The sequence below is a fragment of the Glandiceps talaboti genome, chromosome 22, assembly GCF_964340395.1.
Source record: "Glandiceps talaboti chromosome 22, keGlaTala1.1, whole genome shotgun sequence".
Lineage (NCBI taxonomy): Eukaryota > Metazoa > Hemichordata > Enteropneusta > Spengelidae > Glandiceps > Glandiceps talaboti.
In genome coordinates this window covers 15,815,600-15,836,737 of record NC_135570.1, presented here as the reverse complement: position 1 = coordinate 15,836,737, position 21,138 = coordinate 15,815,600, and the positions used below count along the sequence as shown (strand labels likewise).

At 33.5% G+C, this 21,138-nt stretch overlaps 2 protein-coding genes across 2 annotated transcripts; one reads left to right on the top strand and one right to left on the bottom strand.

The window, feature by feature from the left end:
• Positions 1-1,661: 1,661 nt before the first annotated feature.
• On the bottom strand, positions 1,662-8,758 carry LOC144452308 (metallophosphoesterase domain-containing protein 1-like). Its single transcript, XM_078143378.1, has 7 exons — positions 8,669-8,758; positions 7,144-7,288; positions 6,742-6,888; positions 6,392-6,602; positions 4,627-4,742; positions 4,063-4,173; positions 1,662-2,249 (listed from the first exon to the last, which is right to left on the bottom strand). Exons 2-7 carry the CDS (start codon positions 7,262-7,264, stop codon positions 2,125-2,127), a joined length of 831 nt encoding a protein of 276 aa, XP_077999504.1. The 5' UTR covers positions 7,265-7,288; positions 8,669-8,758; the 3' UTR covers positions 1,662-2,124.
• A 727-nt stretch (positions 8,759-9,485) lies between these two features.
• LOC144452087 (metallophosphoesterase MPPED2-like) lies at positions 9,486-19,914 on the top strand. The gene is made up of 6 exons (XM_078143099.1): positions 9,486-9,630; positions 10,084-10,230; positions 10,916-11,129; positions 11,828-11,943; positions 13,408-13,518; positions 18,778-19,914. The coding sequence occupies exons 1-6, from the start codon at positions 9,486-9,488 to the stop codon at positions 18,909-18,911; spliced, it is 867 nt and encodes a 288-aa protein (XP_077999225.1). The 3' UTR covers positions 18,912-19,914.
• The last annotated feature ends 1,224 nt before the right edge of the window (positions 19,915-21,138 follow it).

Sequence of the window (21,138 nt, the reverse complement as noted above, 5' to 3'; positions counted from 1 at the left end):
ATACATTTTATCACTTAAAAACATGAAAATCTTCACTTGTGTGATGTCAAACAGGACAGATCGAAAACCTGATGTAAAACTAACATTTCATGGGATTATATATAAGTGTTCTCAAATCATTAATTATACAAATGATGGATTACAATTAAAAACTACATCAGTAAACTATATCAATACATGTACCACATTATATGAAATTTGAAGTATACATTCTTAAAATATTGCCTAATTACTGTACATCATTAATTATGCAAATCTCTCATTACAATTAAAAATGACATTATCAAACTTGATTGGCCATATGCACTTTCTTATCACCAATGTATGGCACAGGGGCGTGTAATATTTCATAGATTGTTGTTTTCTTATTGCTTAGAATGCCGTTTTCTTAGGAAAATATCGTATGAATCTTGCTGCTACAAATGTATCAATCTCTATACTACTAAGAAATATTAAAGGGTGGTCATCTTGTTTCGTTAACCTTTCAAATTTGAACAAAACATGCACATTTGACATTCACATTTGCAACAAAAACATACCCGCATGAAGAATAGGTGCCAAGTAAAGTTATACACTATCACTGGGGGCAAAAAATGCTTTTGTAACAAGAAAAATGGACCGTTTACAATAAGTGAGCGCTGTATAAACTCCTCTGTATGTCAAAGGCAAGTCAAACGATGTACTGAGCCGTCAAATGTTCATTACTGATTGGCCCAGAAAGGGACATTGACCAATGACGTCAGATGGCCGCTACATTTCAAATTCAAATGATTCAGAAGCACGTCCCTATCACTAAACCCGGAACCATGGATCGCGAAAAGTTCACGACAGGTTCCTGGTGAGTACACTTGTACGATTTCCAATACAACTGCATTTTTACCATGTCAAACTGTGAATCTGTGTATACTGAAATTGATTTCATTTTTGGTGGCCCATAAAGTAGTGATGCTTCCGGGGGATTTGAAAGGCTTTCTTTATATGCGTAGTTTCGAACAGCCAATCAGCAACGAGCTGATTATTCAAAATAGCTTATAGCTGGACGTACAGAGGAGTTTATACAGGGTCGTGAATCGATGTCCTCCCTTGTCTCTTCCCTTTACATGTAGGAATATATATTAATCAAAAGGTTGTTATATTTAGTCTGTAGACCTGGAAAACAACAATCTATGAAATATTACACGCCCCTGTGATGTATGGTACCAATTATATTGAAGTTGAAGAGTGCATTCTTAAGATATAGCCTAATAAATTGTTAATTATGTAAATGACTCAATAATTATCATGGAATGTTGACCAAAACATCACCAGTTCTAGCCATTACTCTGGAAAATATGTGCACCAAGTTTCGTTTGAATTGAGCCAGCCATTCTTGAGAAAATGATGACACAGACAGACAGACATACATACATACATACATACATACATACATACATTCATACATACATACATACATACATACATTCATACATACATACATACATACATACATACATACATACATTCATACATACATACATACATACATACATACATACATACATACATACATACATACATACATTCATACATACATACATACATACATTCATACATACATACATACATACATTCATACATACATACATACATACATACATACATACATACATTTCATCCTTCATATATCGCCTTCCTTTATGGAAGGTAAAAGTGTATATATAAAAGTATTGCCAAGGATAACACAGGAAAGCAATTGAAAGTTATTTCCATTGTGGTTCCAACTATACACCCTGAGTAATGTCCTGTACTTCCATTTAAAGATCAGTTTCCAAACTAGACACCCCACATAACTTTTCATTTGAACAATATTTCCCAAATAGACACATACCCAAGTAACTTTCCCTGAGTAATGTCCCATACTTTCCATCTACACAATTTCCCTAATAGACACATGCCGTGTAACTTTCCCTGAGTAATGTCTCATACTTTACATCAACACAGTTAACCTAAAGTTCATCAGCTGGTACCTCATCATACAGTGTAAAGTTAACCAGCTGGTTTGTTTGTTTGTACAGTGTAAAGTTAACCAGCTGGTTGGTTGGTTTCCCCATACAGTGTAAAGTTCACCAGCTGGTATCTTTCACATCAAAGAGTGGGGTTTTCAAGCCTTGGTAAATCAAATATTATTGGAAGATTTGTTGGTTTGTATTTGGATGTACAGATAGCAGCATTGATAAATGTTGTGATACCATTAGTGTAAACACCATAACCTAAAAAATGAGGATAAATCACAAATCAAATGATGTTATAATGTCTTTAATCTCTGATTAGACAATAAGCTTATTAAGTGCTTTGCCAACAAAGTGAATGTGAACAGATAATGACAAGATGATTAGTTAGTTTATTGGCTATACATTCTATCAAAATGATGTACAATCTGAAAATAACACAGTGAGCTCATGAACTGTTTAGGGTGTATTACTATACAAGATACCGCATTAGCAATGGGGTGATATAAGCAATGGGTGATATGAGCAATGGGTTGATATGAGCAATGGGGTGATATGAGCAATGGGGTGATATGAGTAATGGGGTGATATGAGCAATGGGTTGATATGAGCAATGGGGTGATATGAGTAATGGGGTGATATGAGTAATGGGGTGATATAATGAGCAATGGGGTGATATGAGCAATGGGGTGATATGAGCAATGGGTGATATGAGTAATGGGGTGATATGAATAATGGATGATATGAGCAATGGGGTGATATGAGTAATGGGTGATATGAGTAATGGGTGATATGAGTAATGGTGATATGAGCAATGGTTAATATATGAGCAATGGGGTGAGATGAGTAATGGGGTGATATGAGTAATGGTGATATGAGCAATGGGGTGATATAAGTAATGGGGTGATATGAGCAATGGGTGATATGAGTAATGGGTGATATGAGTAATGGTGATATGAGCAATGGGGTGATATGAGTAATGGGTGATATGAGTAATGGGGTGATATGAGTAATGGTGATATGAGTAATGGGGTGATATATGAGTAATGGTGATATGAGCAATGGGTGATATGAGTAATGGGGTGATATGAGCAATGGGTTGATATGAGCAATGGGGTGATATGAGTAATGGGGTGATATGAGTAATGGGGTGATATAATGAGCAATGGGGTGATATGAGCAATGGGGTGATATGAGCAATGGGTGATATGAGTAATGGGGTGATATGAATAATGGATGATATGAGCAATGGGGTGATATGAGTAATGGGTGATATGAGTAATGGTGATATGAGCAATGGGTTGATATGAGCAATGGGGTGATATGAGTAATGGGGTGATATGAGTAATGGGGCGATATGAGTAATGGGGTGATATAATGAGCAATGGGGTGATATGAGCAATGGGGTGATATGAGCAATGGGTGATATGAGTAATGGGGTGATATGAATAATGGATGATATGAGCAATGGGGTGATGTGAGTAATGGGTGATATGAGTAATGGGAAGATATGAGTAATGGGTGATATGAGTAATGGGTGATATGAGCAATGGGGTGATATGAGCAATGGGTGATATTAGCAATGGGTGATATGACTGCATGTTGAGGATATCTTTCCACATTTAGTGAGGAAATAATTTTTTTTTTCACTTCAAATTGTCTAAAATATTTTGGAAAGACGGACCAAATTATTTATCGTGAATCACGGATTTAATTATAGACTCCCAGGGGTACTCCAAATGCAATAAAATACGTTTGATTTTCACATGACCAGAGGTGCCCAAGTGACGTCAGTTACCCTGGTCTGAGGCTCCCTGAGGACACATAATCGAACGCACCCCATTAAAATTGATTTTTTGACTACAAATATGGCTGTCATGCGGTCAAATCTGCATATATAAAAAAACAAATAGACAACCATATGTCCCATATGTCACTTTTGTATTAGGTTTGATAGAAAATGGATATTGCATGTCTGAGATATGACGTATTATGGACAGAGGGACTGACGGATGGAGGGAGCCCATTGTAAATGAGGCCTCCCCTTTTGGGGAAAGACTTAAAAAACACTTACCTTCATGTATATGACCAAATACATGGTACTTAGGTCTAACTCGATGTTCAACTGTATTGAGTAATTCAACACATCCTGAATACCCACAATCAATAGAATTGTCTCCATAACCTATCACAAATTTACATAAAACAAATACCAGAAACATTAAGTTCACACAAATAAATTCATGTCTGCACCGTTAAAAGTGTAGAGTTTGCATTGGGGCTAAATCTACTACTAATAAAACATATCAGGATGATATTAGAGGAACGTCACTTTTGGTTGTTGTGTAGGAGGTGTAAATGTTGAAGTTTTACACACACAAATAATTGTTCAACATTTCTAATTCAAGCGTCAAGTCATAATTTGGAACACTGGCTAAATGTATAAGAATATTACTATTCAATTTAACATTTGTTCCAAATACAACTTTGAAATTTTACCTGAAATGTTTGACTGCACACTTCAGTCTTTGCCAACATATTGTCCCACTATTCAGCACACATGACCTCATGGACATGTGAGCCTAGTAAGGGGTCATAGGTGCCTGGAAGTTTATATCGCATGTAAATAGTCACTTACCTAGTGGAGGAGTGTGTGTTAAAAGAATATCAGTGTCCTCTGGTATTTGTTGCCATTTGTCTAACAATGGCTGGCCACGATCTAATGTGAATGCCCCTGAGCGATATCTTGGTTGCCTGTGAAAAATAATACTGAGAGCTTACAACATTATAATCAGTCAGTCAGTCGATCAATCAATCAATCAATCAATCAATCAATCAATCAATCAATCAATCAATCAATCAATCAATCAATCAATCAATCAACCAACCAACCAACCAACCAACCAACCAACCAACCAACCAACCAGTCAGTCATAACAACATGCCTTAGCAAGAACGATAGAGCATACAAAAATAAAATCCTTTGACAGACTGCAAAAGAAATTTTCAGATAGGAAGTTGAATCATCTTAAGTCAAAATAGGCAATACAGTTATGTAAGTTCATCATTTAAGGAATGGAAAATTGCTTTTACCACAACTGAACCAATAAGGGCTATAGTTGTGGTACAGTGTCTGTCTGTCTGTCTGTCTGTGTGTCTGTCTTTTTATCTATCTGTGTGACTGTCTGTCTTTTTATCTATCTATCTGGGTGTGTGACTGTGTGTGTGTGTGTGTGCGTGTGTGTGCGCATGTGTGAGAGTATATACATGACAAAGTCAAAAAATGCTGGGCTGATTCTTATTAGGATATTGTTGATACTAGTAGCCAATCAACAGGTGTGTATGGTCAACAAATACTAGTTGATACTTGTGGCTAGTAATGGCAATATGTGTATAATATTTTCAATGAGAAAAAAAAAGCAAGCAAACACAAGGCCGGTGTACTCAGTTGTACACAGTAATAGTTTAATGTTTATCAGTTTGTCTATTTGTACTTTTGATGAAATTTTGGGTAAAAAAACTGTCAGTTTTTTTTAGACATGTTGTGTTTATCGTGTAATCAGACTGAGGTGTATATGTATACTTACCATGGTGAACCATAGATTTCTAGGACTGGGGTGTATATGTAAACTTATCATGGTGAACCATAGATTTCTAGGACTGGGGTGTATATGTATCCTTACCATGGTGAACCATAGATTTCTAGGACTGAGGTGTATATGTATACTTACCATGGTGAACCATAGATTTCTAGGACTGGGGTGTATATGTATACTTACCATGGTGAACCATAGATTTCTAGGACTGGGGTGTATATGTAAACTTATCATGGTGAACCATAGATTTCTAGGACTGGGGTGTATATGTATCCTTACCATGGTGAACCATAGATTTCTAGGACTGAGGTGTATATGTATACTTACCATGGTGAACCATAGATTTCTAGGACTGGGGTGTATATGTATCCTTACCATGGTGAACCATAGATTTCTAGGACTGAGGTGTATATGTATACTTACCATGGTGAACCATAGATTTCTAGGACTGAGGTGTATATGTATACTTACCATGGTGAACCATAGATTTCTAGGACTGAGGTGTATATGTATACTTACCATGGTGAACCATAGATTTCTAGGACTGAGGTGTATATGTATACTTACCATGGTGAACCATAGATTTCTAGGACTGAGGTGTATATGTATCCTTACCATGGTGAACCATAGATTTCTAGGACTGAGGTGTATATGTATACTTACCATGGTGAACCATAGATTTCTAGGACTGAGATGTATATGTATACTTACCATGGTGAACCATAGATTTCTAGGACTGAGGTGTATATGTATACTTACCATGGTGAACCATAGATTTCTAGGACTGAGGTGTATATGTATACTTACCATGGTGAACCATAGATTTTAAAACCACAAACATTGATACTTTCATCTTCTAAATAAGTACAATTGGTTAAACATTTGGTTATATCCTCCTTGGTTGCTGATTTTTTATAACCAAAAAACTTCAAAAAACTCCTGTGATTAAATGTTGCTGAATCCAACACATATTCATGGTTGCCAGCAATCACAACTTTGTGTGCATGGGGTTGACTACCTGGAGTAAAAAAGAAATAGTGCCATTATTACTATTATTAAAGATTGATTGATTGATTGATTGATTGATTGATTGGTAATATATGTTTAACATTATTGAAGGAATTAATGTATCAAAATAACTTATTATTGTTATTTACCGATCCATTTGTTGAATGCTTCAAATTCCTGTGGTGTAGAATCTTTAGTGAAATCTCCTGCATGAAGTAAAATATCACCTTGTGGTAAGTCTGCCATTTTATTCGTCTTGGAATGTGTATCAGATATACACACAAAACGTACATAACCTAACAGGAAGAATAAAAATAGTACTACATGTAGATATACACAGAACATAATATCCTAATAGGAAGAATGAATTGTTTGTCTGTGTTTGCATTCCTTTGAGAAATACAGAAGTAAATCAGAAAAGTGAAAATGGGTTTAAAATGAATGGATAGCTTTGACACTGAGAAAAGAAATGAAAATAAAAAGATTGAATTCAAAATTATTACAGAATTGATTTGATTTTGTAGTTGTGGTGAATTTATTATTTTACATACCTTCCTTCTTTGGATCACTACAATTTGTTGGTGATACCTTCTTGAAATGTTGTCCTTTATTCAATGCTAGCTTCCAGGCTTTATTTGGATGTCCACTTAGAGGATCAACACAAATATCCATCTCTCTTGATTGTTGTCAGTTACTCTGTAACACACAAAGAATTAAAAAAGGTAACTTTTAAACAAAGATTACAGGATGATTTGTTCACTCAGTTGCATCACGTGTTTTATCAGGCTATAGAATGTTTTGACTTAGACAAAGCACTGAATACTTTAACTGAGATTTACTCAAGGGCTGGAGTTGGCATGATGATATCTAGTGGAAATGATTAAAGTAAGGGTTGTAGTGATAACTAAACCGTGGTGGGATAGAGATTGTTTATTTGCAAGAGAGAAGAAGTTTGAACTATTAAATAACTACCGTAGATCAAATGCTCAAAGTGATCTAATACAATACATTGAAGCACGAAAGGGTTATAAAATAATTTGTAGAACCAAAAGTAAAGAGTACAAAACAAAACAGCGTAACATTTTATTAGTGAATGCGAATGACCCTTTTAAGTTTTGGAAAAATATCAAAGAAATTAGAGGTGCCAGAGAAAGTTGTTCTGCCACCGACAAGATTGGCTCAAATGTATGGTTATTTATATATTTATGTTCATGTGATTTGTTTAATGTAATTTTTAAAACATGAATGTTAATTTCCTAGTAGTTGGTGGAAAGGAATAATTTATCCACCTCATAAAAAAGTCCTCTGACCCTAACAACCCTCCCACCAACGTGTTAGGCCTATCAGAAGTCAGTCATTTGAGTTAGTACTCCACACCCCTACTAAGAGAATCAAGTGGTCCAAAGATATACATTTTTTTTACCACGATCCGATATTATATTTTCAAAAATTTTATACAAAAAACTTTGACTTTCAACTATATAATACTTAAAAAAATTCTGATTTGACGAAAAATAAAACAATAATCTCAAATAATTGAAATGTTGTTTGTTTTCTGAGTGGCTTAAGTCCTTGGGCAAGATTTCAACCATGACTGTGCTTCAGTCAACCCATCTGTATAACTGGGGACCTGGTAGGATAGAGGTTGCAATGTGAAGGCTTTAATCCTATGTGCTTATAAAGGCTGCAATGGATTGTATGCTTCCCAGGGAGCTGAGGAAGTATAAAGGGCCGTTGTACAGATAGATCCATGACAGGGGTAAAGTGCTATGAGCACAGAGTTGGAAAGGTCTATATTAAAAACTACAACATTATTATCATTATTATTGTTTGAATTAAATAATGTTACCATGGAATAAAAGTGTGGATTCCATCGAAAATATACACGTAGACGGTTAAATTAGTTTGAAACAACGAAAAATACAAAATACTGTAGCTAAACTAAAATAACACTTAACACTTTTTGACTGCTTGCCATACAGTACGTACTAATTTTGATTATGTACAAGTATCGATCGGTGGTGTAACTCCAGCAGGACTATTACTGTACACATTTGCACACTTACTCGTACTTACTTCGTACATGTAATTCGAAATGTCTCGTTGGACAGACGTGGCTTGTTCGCCGTAATCGCAAGTTACTGGCAATGCATGCAATATCTTCATGTCAACAGTGTTACCGATGACTCAGACCAGGAACAGTCGAGGAGCTATTTATAGAAATGGCGTCACTACACTCAGGTTTTACAATTGAGGGCGCTGCATAGTCTGATGTAACTAAAATACCTCAGCTCTGTGCTATTAGTTACACACTGTTTATTACAGATGAAAGATCGCAGATTGCTGACTGTAGGATTTTCAACCGGGGTCAAAGGTAACAGAATAACTGACAGACACTTGATGTCGACAAACGATAAATACTACAATCATGATATATATATATACTAGTATAAATCTAACCCATCTTTTATCGTTTGTATGGTGGCGGTGGTGTTTAAATTAGTCCCACTTGCGGACGGGTGGTACACTCGTCGATACTGACTATCCGCCCGCAAGTAGGACTTCATCTTTGCCTGCAAGCAGCCGATGGCGTAGAGAACGAACTGTCAGAATCGAGTCCCAGAATTACCCGTCAGTCAAATCAGCTAGTTAAAATTTGACGTTTTACACTGTTACGTCGTGTATAGAGGCGTCATGTCATTTATAGTAACTCTATGAATCAGTTTATTGGTATGTGCAGCATCACTCGATTTTCACACTCGAACAGGTGTGCATGATTTATAAGAAAGTGTTTTTCATGATTTCATGAGACAGAACTCGATAAAATATCGGAGTCCATCATTCGTTGTTGACAACTGATAAGTGTACACTTTACATGAGATCTAAGTGAAGCATGGAAACAGAAGGAAAAGTAAATGGACCAGAAATTACAGTGCACCCTTGCAGTTGGAATCCAACCAAGGCATGGGCAGAGTTGAAAATCAAACAGAACAAAGTCAAAGTGACACCATTATCTTATGACACACCAAAACTGCCAGGTTAGTATGATGTAATGGTGCTGAATACCAAGTACTTTTTATTGCAACTGAATACTATATGTAATACTAATAGCCTTGAAGTCAGGCTGGTTTTGTTGTGTAAAGCACAACACTAAAGTAGTTACTAGTAGCCTAGGGCACAGAGAACTTGTCTGTGAGTAGGGCTATAGTATAGGCATCCTGAAATGACTGTGTTTGTATGTGTACATGAATATGTGTGTGTGTGTGTGTGTGTGTGTGTGTGTGTGTGTGTGTGTGTGTGTAAACGACAAAAACATGACCATGAGATTTGATGGAGACATAACTTGACACTCTCTCACAGTATCCCATATAAACCATAGAAATGCTATTCATTTGGACAATGACTTTACCAATTACAACAAACCAGTTGGTGCTATGTCTTCTATGAAGGCATGTCTTATTTATTTATGTGTGTGTGTACTTTGCCAACAGGTCATACCAGATTTGTATGTGTATCAGATACCCACTCTAAGACTGACAAGATGACAATGATGCCAGAAGGTGATGTCCTTATACATGCTGGTGATTTCACTGAATTAGGATTCCCTAAAGAAGTGGAGAAATTTAATGATTGGCTAGGTAAAAATGTTAAATTTAAATTGTTTTATTAAATTTTCATCTCATTTTGGGAGAAGTTTTTAAATTAATGCATGATATACTCAGACCAGTTATGCCAAGCTGAGAAAAGAATTTCCAAGAAAAAATCTTCTGTTTCCAGCAGTTCAAGTTTACAGTTGAGTTAACAAATGGAAAACCTTCATACCTACTGTAGTCAGATAGAAACTGAATGCCTTCTGTTAAGTGTAAGGATTAACATAACAGACATGTATACCAAACTATCAAATGGCTTCTATAAGGATCAATACATACCTACACAGAACTCCTGAATGCCTTTCGACATGATCAACATATGTGTATACTATACCAAACATTGAATGCCTTCCGGCATGATCAACACATGTGTCTACTATACCAAACTTTGAAACCCTCCGTAAGGATAAACAAATACTTATATATATATTGGATGGGACATTAAGACATCCAATCTAAAACTGAACGCTAATTTCAGAAGAAAAATAACACTCGCCAGCACAAGCCTTCCTTTTGTTTGCGCCCTCACAAGGTGATTCCGACAAAACTGGTGTTTGGTTCACAAGTTTTTAGCAGATAATTCCCAATTTTTGTATCTCAGTTAATTGTTTCAGTATTTGACTCTTGTCTGTATACTATGGTACCCTTGTCACTGTTTGTTTGTATACTATAGGAAGTCTACCATACAAACATAAGATAGTCATTGCTGGTAACCACGAATTAACCTTTGAACCTAACCGGGATGAAGCCAATTATAAGTTTGCACCACAGCTAAAGAAGTATAGGAGTGAAGAGTTGAAAGATCTACATCTAAAACTGACTAATTGCACATACTTAGAAGATGCAGAGACAAATATTATGGGTTTCCACATCTATGGCTCACCATGGTTAGTATACAGTGTACATCTAAAAGTGACTATAATTCAGAAAATAAGCCATGTGTTTCCAGATCTTTGATTTATTGTGGTTAAGTTGAATTTTGTTCACCCATTGGTCACAATTTCAAGTTATTTTTTTATCAGTTTCATCAGATAAGAGAGGTTTCTAGTTGCATGATAATTTCAATGGACAATTTATTATGATTGTATAGATGATATATGTTTCCAGGTGTTTGAAGTCAATGGGGTGAGGTGTCATGTTGGGGTGAGGTGTCATGTTGGGGTGAGGTGTCATGTTGGGGTGAGGTGTCATGTTGGGGTGTGCAGCCTTGTGAGGAGAGTGGCCAGGATGGGAAATCATCGCAAATTCTTTTCTCATTTTTAGTGATAACCAAAATGATGAGGTCATCCCATTGCTACAAATTCCAATAGTGTTTCCTGACATTGCTACAAGCGCTAGCATGTACTAACATAGGCACAATAGTGTGTACTGACATTGCTACAATAGTGTGTACTGACATTGCTACAATAGTGTGTACTGACATTGCTACAATAGCGTCTACTGACATTGCCACAATAGTGTATACTGATTCTGAAGTAGAGTCTCAATTATATAATTTTATTATCAGGTTTTTTTTCATTATAAAATACAGTAGAAATCTTTCTCAAGAAGAATCATCATTATGTTTGTCTTATGTTTGTTTCAGGCAACCTGAATTTGTTGACTGGGCCTTTAACTTACCACGTGGACAACCACTATTAGATGTATGGAATAAAATACCAGAGGGTATTGATATCCTAATAACTCATGGCCCTCCACTTGGTAAGTCTTCAATTGAAATCACTTCTGTGTTCCCAGTAATTGTTTTAGGACCTTGGTTAATAGCATAAATTAGCATAAATTAGCATAACCTTTACTATTGATGACCACATTAATGATAAAATCAAAGTACATCATAGTAACAAACAAGAAGTACATATGGCCAAAGAAAAAGTTAAATGCTAGTTTATTTCTCAGTCCACATTAGTACCAATAAGAAACTTTACTAAGATATTGTACTATGTATAGAATAAATCTTCCAAAAATGTATGCAAATATGTCTAGCAACAAGACCACATAAAATGTATGCAAATATGTCTAGCAACAAGACCACATAAAATGTATGCAAATATGTCTAGCAACAAGACCACATAAAATGTATGCAAATATGTCTAGCAACAAGACCACATAAAATGTATGCAAATATGTCTAGCAACAAGACCACATAAAATGTATGCAAATATGTCTAGCAACAAGACCACATAAAATGTATGCAAATATGTCGAGCAACAAGACCACATAAAATGTATGCAAATGTGTCGAGCAACAAGACCACATCAAATGTATGCAAATGTGTCTAGCAACAAGACCACATAAAATGTATGCAAATATGTCTAGCAACAAGACCACATAAAATGTATGCAAATATGTCTAGCAACAAGACCACATAAAATGTATGCAAATATGTCTAGCAACAAGACCACATAAAATGTATGCAAATATGTCTAGCAACAAGACCACATAAAATGTATGCAAATATGTCTAGCAACAAGACCACATAAAATGTATGCAAATATGTCTAGCAACAACACCACATAAAATGTATGCAAATATGTCGAGCAACAAGACCACATAAAATGTATGCAAATATGTCTAGCAACAAGACCACATAATCATGACAGAAAATGAAAGTGGTTACTGTCAATAATACAAACATGCAACGTAAACAGACAGCAAATTTGGATTATTCTGTCTTATCTGATGGTACACAGCATCAGTGAAATCCATGCTCTCACAAACCGTATTTGATACTTCCAGGCAAGATTTATAAGTCATTATTTCCTGTTCATATCATTCCAATCTTGTCTGTAGGATGACAAAATTAAATTTCAGCAACGAGAACCCAACTTTGTCCAAGTCAGTTTTCAGTGTACATACTAGTACATCACATGGTATGCATGAGGCAATCTGATTGGTTGTAGTGTTGATGTACAAAGCCAGAGATAAATACTACCTTTATATGTGAATGAAGCCATTGCCTCTTGGCTCTAGGATGGCACAGTAAAAGAGGCTGTGGTTTACGACAAAGGTCAGATCCAGATTAGTCACTAAAGAAGACCAATTGATTTGTTTGAAACGTGTCTATTTCTCAATAAAATGTGGAAGAAGAGGACTTGTATGTGTATAACATATAACTGGTGTTAGAATAAAACCATGTCTAATTATGTTTTCTTATTTATCGTCAAGGGTATGGTGATATGAATTTTGGTGAGCAGAGGACGGGATGTGTGGAATTACTACAAACAATTCAAAAAAGAGTTAGACCAAAATATCATGTATTTGGTCATATACATGAAGGTATGTGTATCTCAGAAATCATGATACATACATTGTAATTTGTATTTAAGGGACATGGGTTTAAATAGATTGTAAGGTAAGTTGTGTAGTTCAACCCCATCAGGTTTCTAAATCATGACAGTACTAAACTGCCCAATATCCTGTACAGTGCAACCAGATTACATAATCATGAATATTCAATGTTCAACCATTGAATAACGTATTTCGGCATTCCTAGGTTACAGCGTTACAACAAACTAACTATTTCAATGTATTCCTAGGTTATAGTATTACAACAAACTAACTATTTCAATGTATTCCTAGGTTATAGCGTTACAACAAACTAACTATTTCAATGTATTCCTAGGTTATAGCGTTACAACAAACTAACTATTTCAATGTATTCCTAGGTTATAGTATTACAACAAACTAACTATTTCAATGTATTCCTAGGTTATAGTGTTACAACAAACTAACTATTTCAATGTATTCCTAGGTTATAGTGTTACAACAAACTAACTATTTCAATGTATTCCTAGGTTACAGCGTTACAACAAACTAACTATTTCAATGTATTCCTAGGTTATAGTGTTACAACAAACTAACTATTTCAATGTATTCCTAAGTTATAGTGTTACAACAAACTAACTATTTCAATGTATTCCTAGGTTATAGTGTTACAACAAACTAACTATTTCAATGTATTCCTAGGTTATAGTGTTACAACAAACTAACTATTTCAATGTATTCCTAGGTTATGGCGTTACAACAAACTAACTATTTCAATGTATTCCTAGGTTATAGTGTTACAACAAACTAACTATTTCAATGTATTCCTAGGTTATAGTATTACAACAAACTAACTATTTCAATGTATTCCTAGGTTATAGTGTTACAACAAACTAACTATTTCAATGTATTCCTAAGTTATAGTGTTACAACAAACTAACTATTTCAATGTATTCCTAGGTTATAGTGTTACAACAAACTAACTATTTCAATGTATTCCTAGGTTATAGTGTTACAACAAACTAACTATTTCAATGTATTCCTAGGTTATGGCGTTACAACAAACTAACTATTTCAATGTATTCCTAGGTTATAGTGTTACAACAAACTAACTATTTCAATGTATTCCTAGGTTATAGCGTTACAACAAACTAACTATTTCAATGTATTCCTAGGTTACAGCGTTACAACAAACTAACTATTTCAATGTATTCCTAGGTTATGGCGTTACAACAAACTAACTATTTCAATGTATTCCTAGGTTATAGTGTTACAACAAACTAACTATTTCAATGTATTCCTAGCTTATAGCGTTACAACAAACTAACTATTTCAATGTATTCCTAGGTTATAGTGTTACAACAAACTAACTATTTCAATGTATTCCTAGGTTATAGTATTACAACAAACTAACTATTTCAATGTATTCCCTAGATTATAGTGTTACAACAAACTAACTATTTCAATGTATTCCTAGGTTATAGTGTTACAACAAACTAACTATTTCAATGTATTCCCTAGCTTATGGCATTACAACAAACTAACTATTTCAATGTATTCCTAGGTTATAGTATTACAACAAACTAACTATTTCAATGTATTCCCTAGGTTATAGTGTTACAACAAACTAACTATTTCAATGTATTCCTAGGTTATAGTGTTACAACAAACTAACTATTTCAATGTATTCCTAGGTTATAGCGTTACAACAAACTAACTATTTCAATGTATTCCTAGGTTATAGTGTTACAACAAACTAACTATTTCAATGTATTCCTAGGTTATAGTGTTACAACAAACTAACTATTTCAATGTATTCCTAGGTTATAGTGTTACAACAAACTAACTATTTCAATGTATTCCTAGGTTACAGCGTTACAATAAACTAACTATTTCAATGTATTCCTAGGTTATAGTGTTACAATAAACTAACTATTTCAATGTATTCCTAGGTTACAGCGTTACAACAAACTAACTATTTCAATGTATTCCTAGGTTATAGCGTTACAACAAACTAACTATTTCAATGTATTCCTAGGTTACAGTGTTACAACAAACTAACTATTTCAATGTATTCCTAGGTTATAGTGTTACAACAAACTAACTATTTCAATGTATTCCTAGGTTATAGCATTACAACAAACTAACTATTTCAATGTATTCCTAGCTTATAGTGTTACAACAAACTAACTATTTCAATGTATTCCTAGGTTATAGTATTACAACAAACTAACTATTTCAATGTATTCCTAGGTTATAGCGTTACAACAAACTAACTATTTCAATGTATTCCTAGGTTATAGCATTACAACAAACTAACTATTTCAATGTATTCCTAGGTTATAGCATTACAACAAACTAACTATTTCAATGTATTCCTAGGTTATAGTATTACAACAAACTAACTATTTCAATGTATTCCTAGGTTATAGTGTTACAACAAACTAACTATTTCAATGTATTCCTAGGTTATAGTGTTACAACAAACTAACTATTTCAATGTATTCCTAGGTTATAGCATTACAACAAACTAACTATTTCAATGTATTCCTAGGTTATAGCATTACAACAAACTAACTATTTCAATGTATTCCTAGGTTATAGTGTTACAACAAACTAACTATTTCAATGTATTCCTAGGTTATAGTGTTACAACAAACTAACTATTTCAATGTATTCCTAGGTTATAGCGTTACAACAAACTAACTATTTCAATGTATTCCTAGGTTATAGCGTTACAACAAACTAACTATTTCAATGTATTCCTAGGTTATAGCATTACAATAAACTAACTATTTCAATGTATTCCTAGGTTATAGTGTTACAACAAACTAACTATTTCAATGTATTCCTAGGTTATAGTGTTACAATAAACTAACTATTTCAATGTATTCCTAGGTTATAGCGTTACAACAAACTAACTATTTCAATGTATTCCTAAGTTATAGTGTTACAACAAACTAACTATTTCAATGTATTCCTAAGTTATAGTATTACAACAAACTAACTATTTCAATGTATTCCTAAGTTATAGTATTACAACAAACTAACTATTTCAATGTATTCCTAGGTTATAGTATTACAACAAACTAACTATTTCAATGTATTCCTAGGTTATAGCATTACAACAAACTAACTATTTCAATGTATTCCTAGGTTATAGTGTTACAACAAACTAACTATTTCAATGTATTCCTAGGTTATAGTGTTACAACAAACTAACTATTTCAATGTATTCCTAGGTTATAGTATTACAACAAACTAACTATTTCAATGTATTCCTAGGTTATAGTGTTACAACAAACTAACTATTTCAATGTATTCCTAGGTTATAGCGTTACAACAAACTAACTATTTCAATGTATTCCTAAGTTATAGTGTTACAACAAACTAACTATTTCAATGTATTCCTAAGTTATAGTGTTACAACAAACTAACTATTTCAATGTATTCCTAGGTTATAGCGTTACAACAAACTAACTATTTCAATGTATTCCTAGGTTATAGCGTTACAACAAACTAACTATTTCAATGTATTCCTAGGTTATAGTATTACAACAAACTAACTATTTCAATGTATTCCTAGGTTATAGCGTTACAACAAACTAACTATTTCAATGTATTCCTAGGTTATAGCGTTACAACAAACTAACTATTTCAATGTATTCCTAAGTTATAGTATTACAACAAACTAACTATTTCAATGTATTCCTAGGTTATAGTGTTACAACAAACTAACTATTTCAATGTATTCCTAGGTTATAGTGTTACAACAAACTAACTATTTCAATGTATTCCTAGGTTATAGTGTTACAACAAACTAACTATTTCAATGTATTCCTAGGTTATAGTGTTACAACAAACTAACTATTTCAATGTATTCCCTAGGTTATAGTGTTACAACAAACTAACTATTTCAATGTATTCCTAGGTTATAGCATTACAATAAACTAACTATTTCAATGTATTCCTAGGTTATAGCATTACAACAAACTAACTATTTCAATGTATTCCTAGGTTACAGCGTTACAACAAACTAACTATTTCAATGTATTCCTAGGTTATAGCGTTACAACAAACTAACTATTTCAATGTATTCCTAGGTTATAGTGTTACAACAAACTAACTATTTCAATGTATTCCTAGGTTATAGTGTTACAACAAACTAACTATTTCAATGTATTCCTAGGTTATAGTGTTACAACAAACTAACTATTTCAATGTATTCCTAGGTTATAGTATTACAACAAACTAACTATTTCAATGTATTCCTAGGTTATAGCATTACAACAAACTAACTATTTCAATGTATTCCTAGGTTATAGTATTACAACAAACTAACTATTTCAATGCATTCCTAGGTTACAGCGTTACAACAAACTAACTATTTCAATGTATTCCTAGGTTATAGTATTACAACAAACTAACTATTTCAATGTATTCCTAGGTTATAGTGTTACAACAAACTAACTATTTCAATGTATTCCTAGGTTATAGTATTACAACAAACTAACTATTTCAATGTATTCCTAGGTTATAGTGTTACAACAAACTAACTATTGCAATGTATTCCTAGGTTATACTTATAGTGTTACAACAAACTAACTATTTCAATGTATTCCTAGGTTATAGTATTACAACAAACTAACTATTTCAATGTATTCCTAGGTTATAGTGTTACAACAAACTAACTATTTCAATGTATTCCTAGGTTATAGTGTTACAACAAACTAACTATTTCAATGTATTCCTAGGTTATAGTGTTACAACAAACTAACTATTTCAATGTATTCCTAGGTTATAGTATTACAACAAACTAACTATTTCAATGTATTCCTAGGTTATAGTGTTACAACAAACTAACTATTTCAATGTATTCCTAGGTTATAGTATTACAACAAACTAACTATTTCAATGTATTCCTAGGTTATAGTATTACAACAAACTAACTATTTCAATGTATTCCTAGGTTACAGCGTTACAACAAACTAACTATTTCAATGTATTCCTAGGTTATAGCGTTACAACAAACTAACTATTTCAATGTATTCCTAGGTTATAGTGTTACAACAAACTAACTATTTCAATGTATTCCTAGGTTATAGTGTTACAACAAACTAACTATTTCAATGTATTCCTAGGTTATAGCGTTACAACAAACTAACTATTTCAATGTATTCCTAGGTTATAGCGTTACAACAAACTAACTATTTCAATGTATTCCTAGGTTATAGCGTTACAACAAACTAACTATTTCAATGTATTCCTTAGCTTATGGTATGACAACAGATGGCTATACAACATATATCAATGCTTCAACATGCACTCTACGCTACAGACCAACCAATCCACCAATTATCTTTGACCTGCCCACTCCTGATACACAATCTACCGCAAGTCAATAATGTAGAAAACAGTCCAGAGTGGAAGATACCAAGTTTGATTTCCACGGTCATTTACAATATGGATATGCAATTTGGATTTCTGTGACAAGACAGTCATTTACAATATGGATATGTAATTTGGATTCTGTGACAAGACAGTCATTTACAATTGATGATATTTTTAGTGCAATAATATCTGAAATCAAAGTTCGCAGGGTCTACTAGGTAGTCCTTATTACATGAAATCAAAGTTCAGGGTCTACTAGGGAGTCCTTATTACATGAAATCAAAGTTCAGGGTCTACTAGGTAGTCCTTATTACATGAAATCAAAGTTCAGGGTCTACTAGGGAGTCCTTATTACATGAAATCAAAGTTCAGGGTCTACTAGGGAGTCCTTATTACATGAAATCAAAGTTCAGGGTCTACTAGGGAGTCCTTATTACATGAAATCAAAGTTCAGGGTCTACTAGGTAGTCCTTATTACATGAAATCAAAGTTCAGGGTCTACTAGGGAGTCCTTATTACATGAAATCAAAGTTCAGGGTCTACTAGGGAGTCCTTATTACATGAAATCAAAGTTCAGGGTCTACTAGGGAGTCCTTATTACATGAAATCAAAGTTCAGGGTTTACTAGGTAGTCCTTATTACATACGAAGGTAGGTGCACTATTGGATATGATAGAGCCAGGTAATTTGCATATGTCAGGGTGTGTCATAATATGTCAGGGTGTCATCATATGTCAGGGTGTGTCATCATATGTCAGGGTGTGTCATCATATGGGTGGGGCTAATATGTTATGTTTTATATTATATATATTATATAAATATGTTATATATTATTATAACTAAAATTGGACATATTAAAATCTAGCATCCCTATGAAAACAGCAGCCGTTATACTACTTGTACTGGTGAAACAAGTTGAGGGATTTAAGTGTTGTAACCATGGTAACAATGGGGTGTTCCTTGCAAGACAACCCATGGTGGATGGGTGGCTGTCCACATTCCACAAACCTTTTACAATGCTGGGGTTTACAAAAAGAAGTTCTCATTATTTCTCTTGTATACATTCTCTTAAACTCATGTCATTCAGCGACATATGACAACTTTTAATGGTCTTTTATTTGTAGTATTTTGAATATTAACTTTAATTAATTTATCTCTGAGAAATTTTAAAAATGAAATTTTGCAAGATTGTCATCTCAGGTTCACCTAGCAAGATTTTGGTGTTTGCCGTGTTTTTATGTGTAGGTTGTTAGTTTTGTTTGTTTGACTTGTGTGTGTGCTTTATAGACTTGTCTTGTTCTTGAGTTGTTCAGTTTTTTAAGGAGCCTGTAAATGGGACACATTCCCATTGGTCTTCCGTTAAATAAATATATATATATATTGATGGTGGGTGGGTTTATATTTAATGGTTTTGTATTTTTTTGAAAACTTATTTTGTTTCTTTCTGATCATTGGAATTTTATTTTCATGATTTTATTTGTCTTACATACAGTATATTGTTTGATATTTTATAGTTTGATCGGTTTATTACATTAACTTGATTTCCTTGTATAAAATGTTGTGTTCTTTGTTAATAAAGTTTCAATTATAATTTATGTATATGTTTTTTCTTGTATGATTATTAAGAAAGTCTGACTGAATTATTAGTTGGTCTTAGGCTAGTATTATTGTTCAAAACATGATGACTCATTTGTTTATATTTATCACATTTATCAACATTTTTCATTTTTTTTTCATGTTTTTCAATTCATGGCTTTAAAATCTGGTAACTTTGAAAATGATTAGAAATTATCTACTTATATATATATACTTATTTGATATCTAATTATGTATGCAAACATGAAACTTTCAACTCTATTACCAAAGTACACATATATATTTACCTATAGATGACTCAATACACTCGTGGTGTATATTATTATATATTTACCTATAGATGACTCAATACACTCATGGTGGTGTATATTATTATATATTTACCTATAGATGACTCAATACACTCGTGGTGGTGTATATTATTATATATTTACCTATAGATGACTCAATACACTCGTGGTGGTGTATATTATTATATATTTACCTATAGATGACTCAATACACTCGTGGTGGTGTATATTATTATATATTTACCTATAGATGACTCAATACACTCGTGGTGGTGTATATTATTATATATTTACCTATAGATGACTCAATACACTCGTGGTGGTGTATATTATTATATATTTACCTATAGATGACT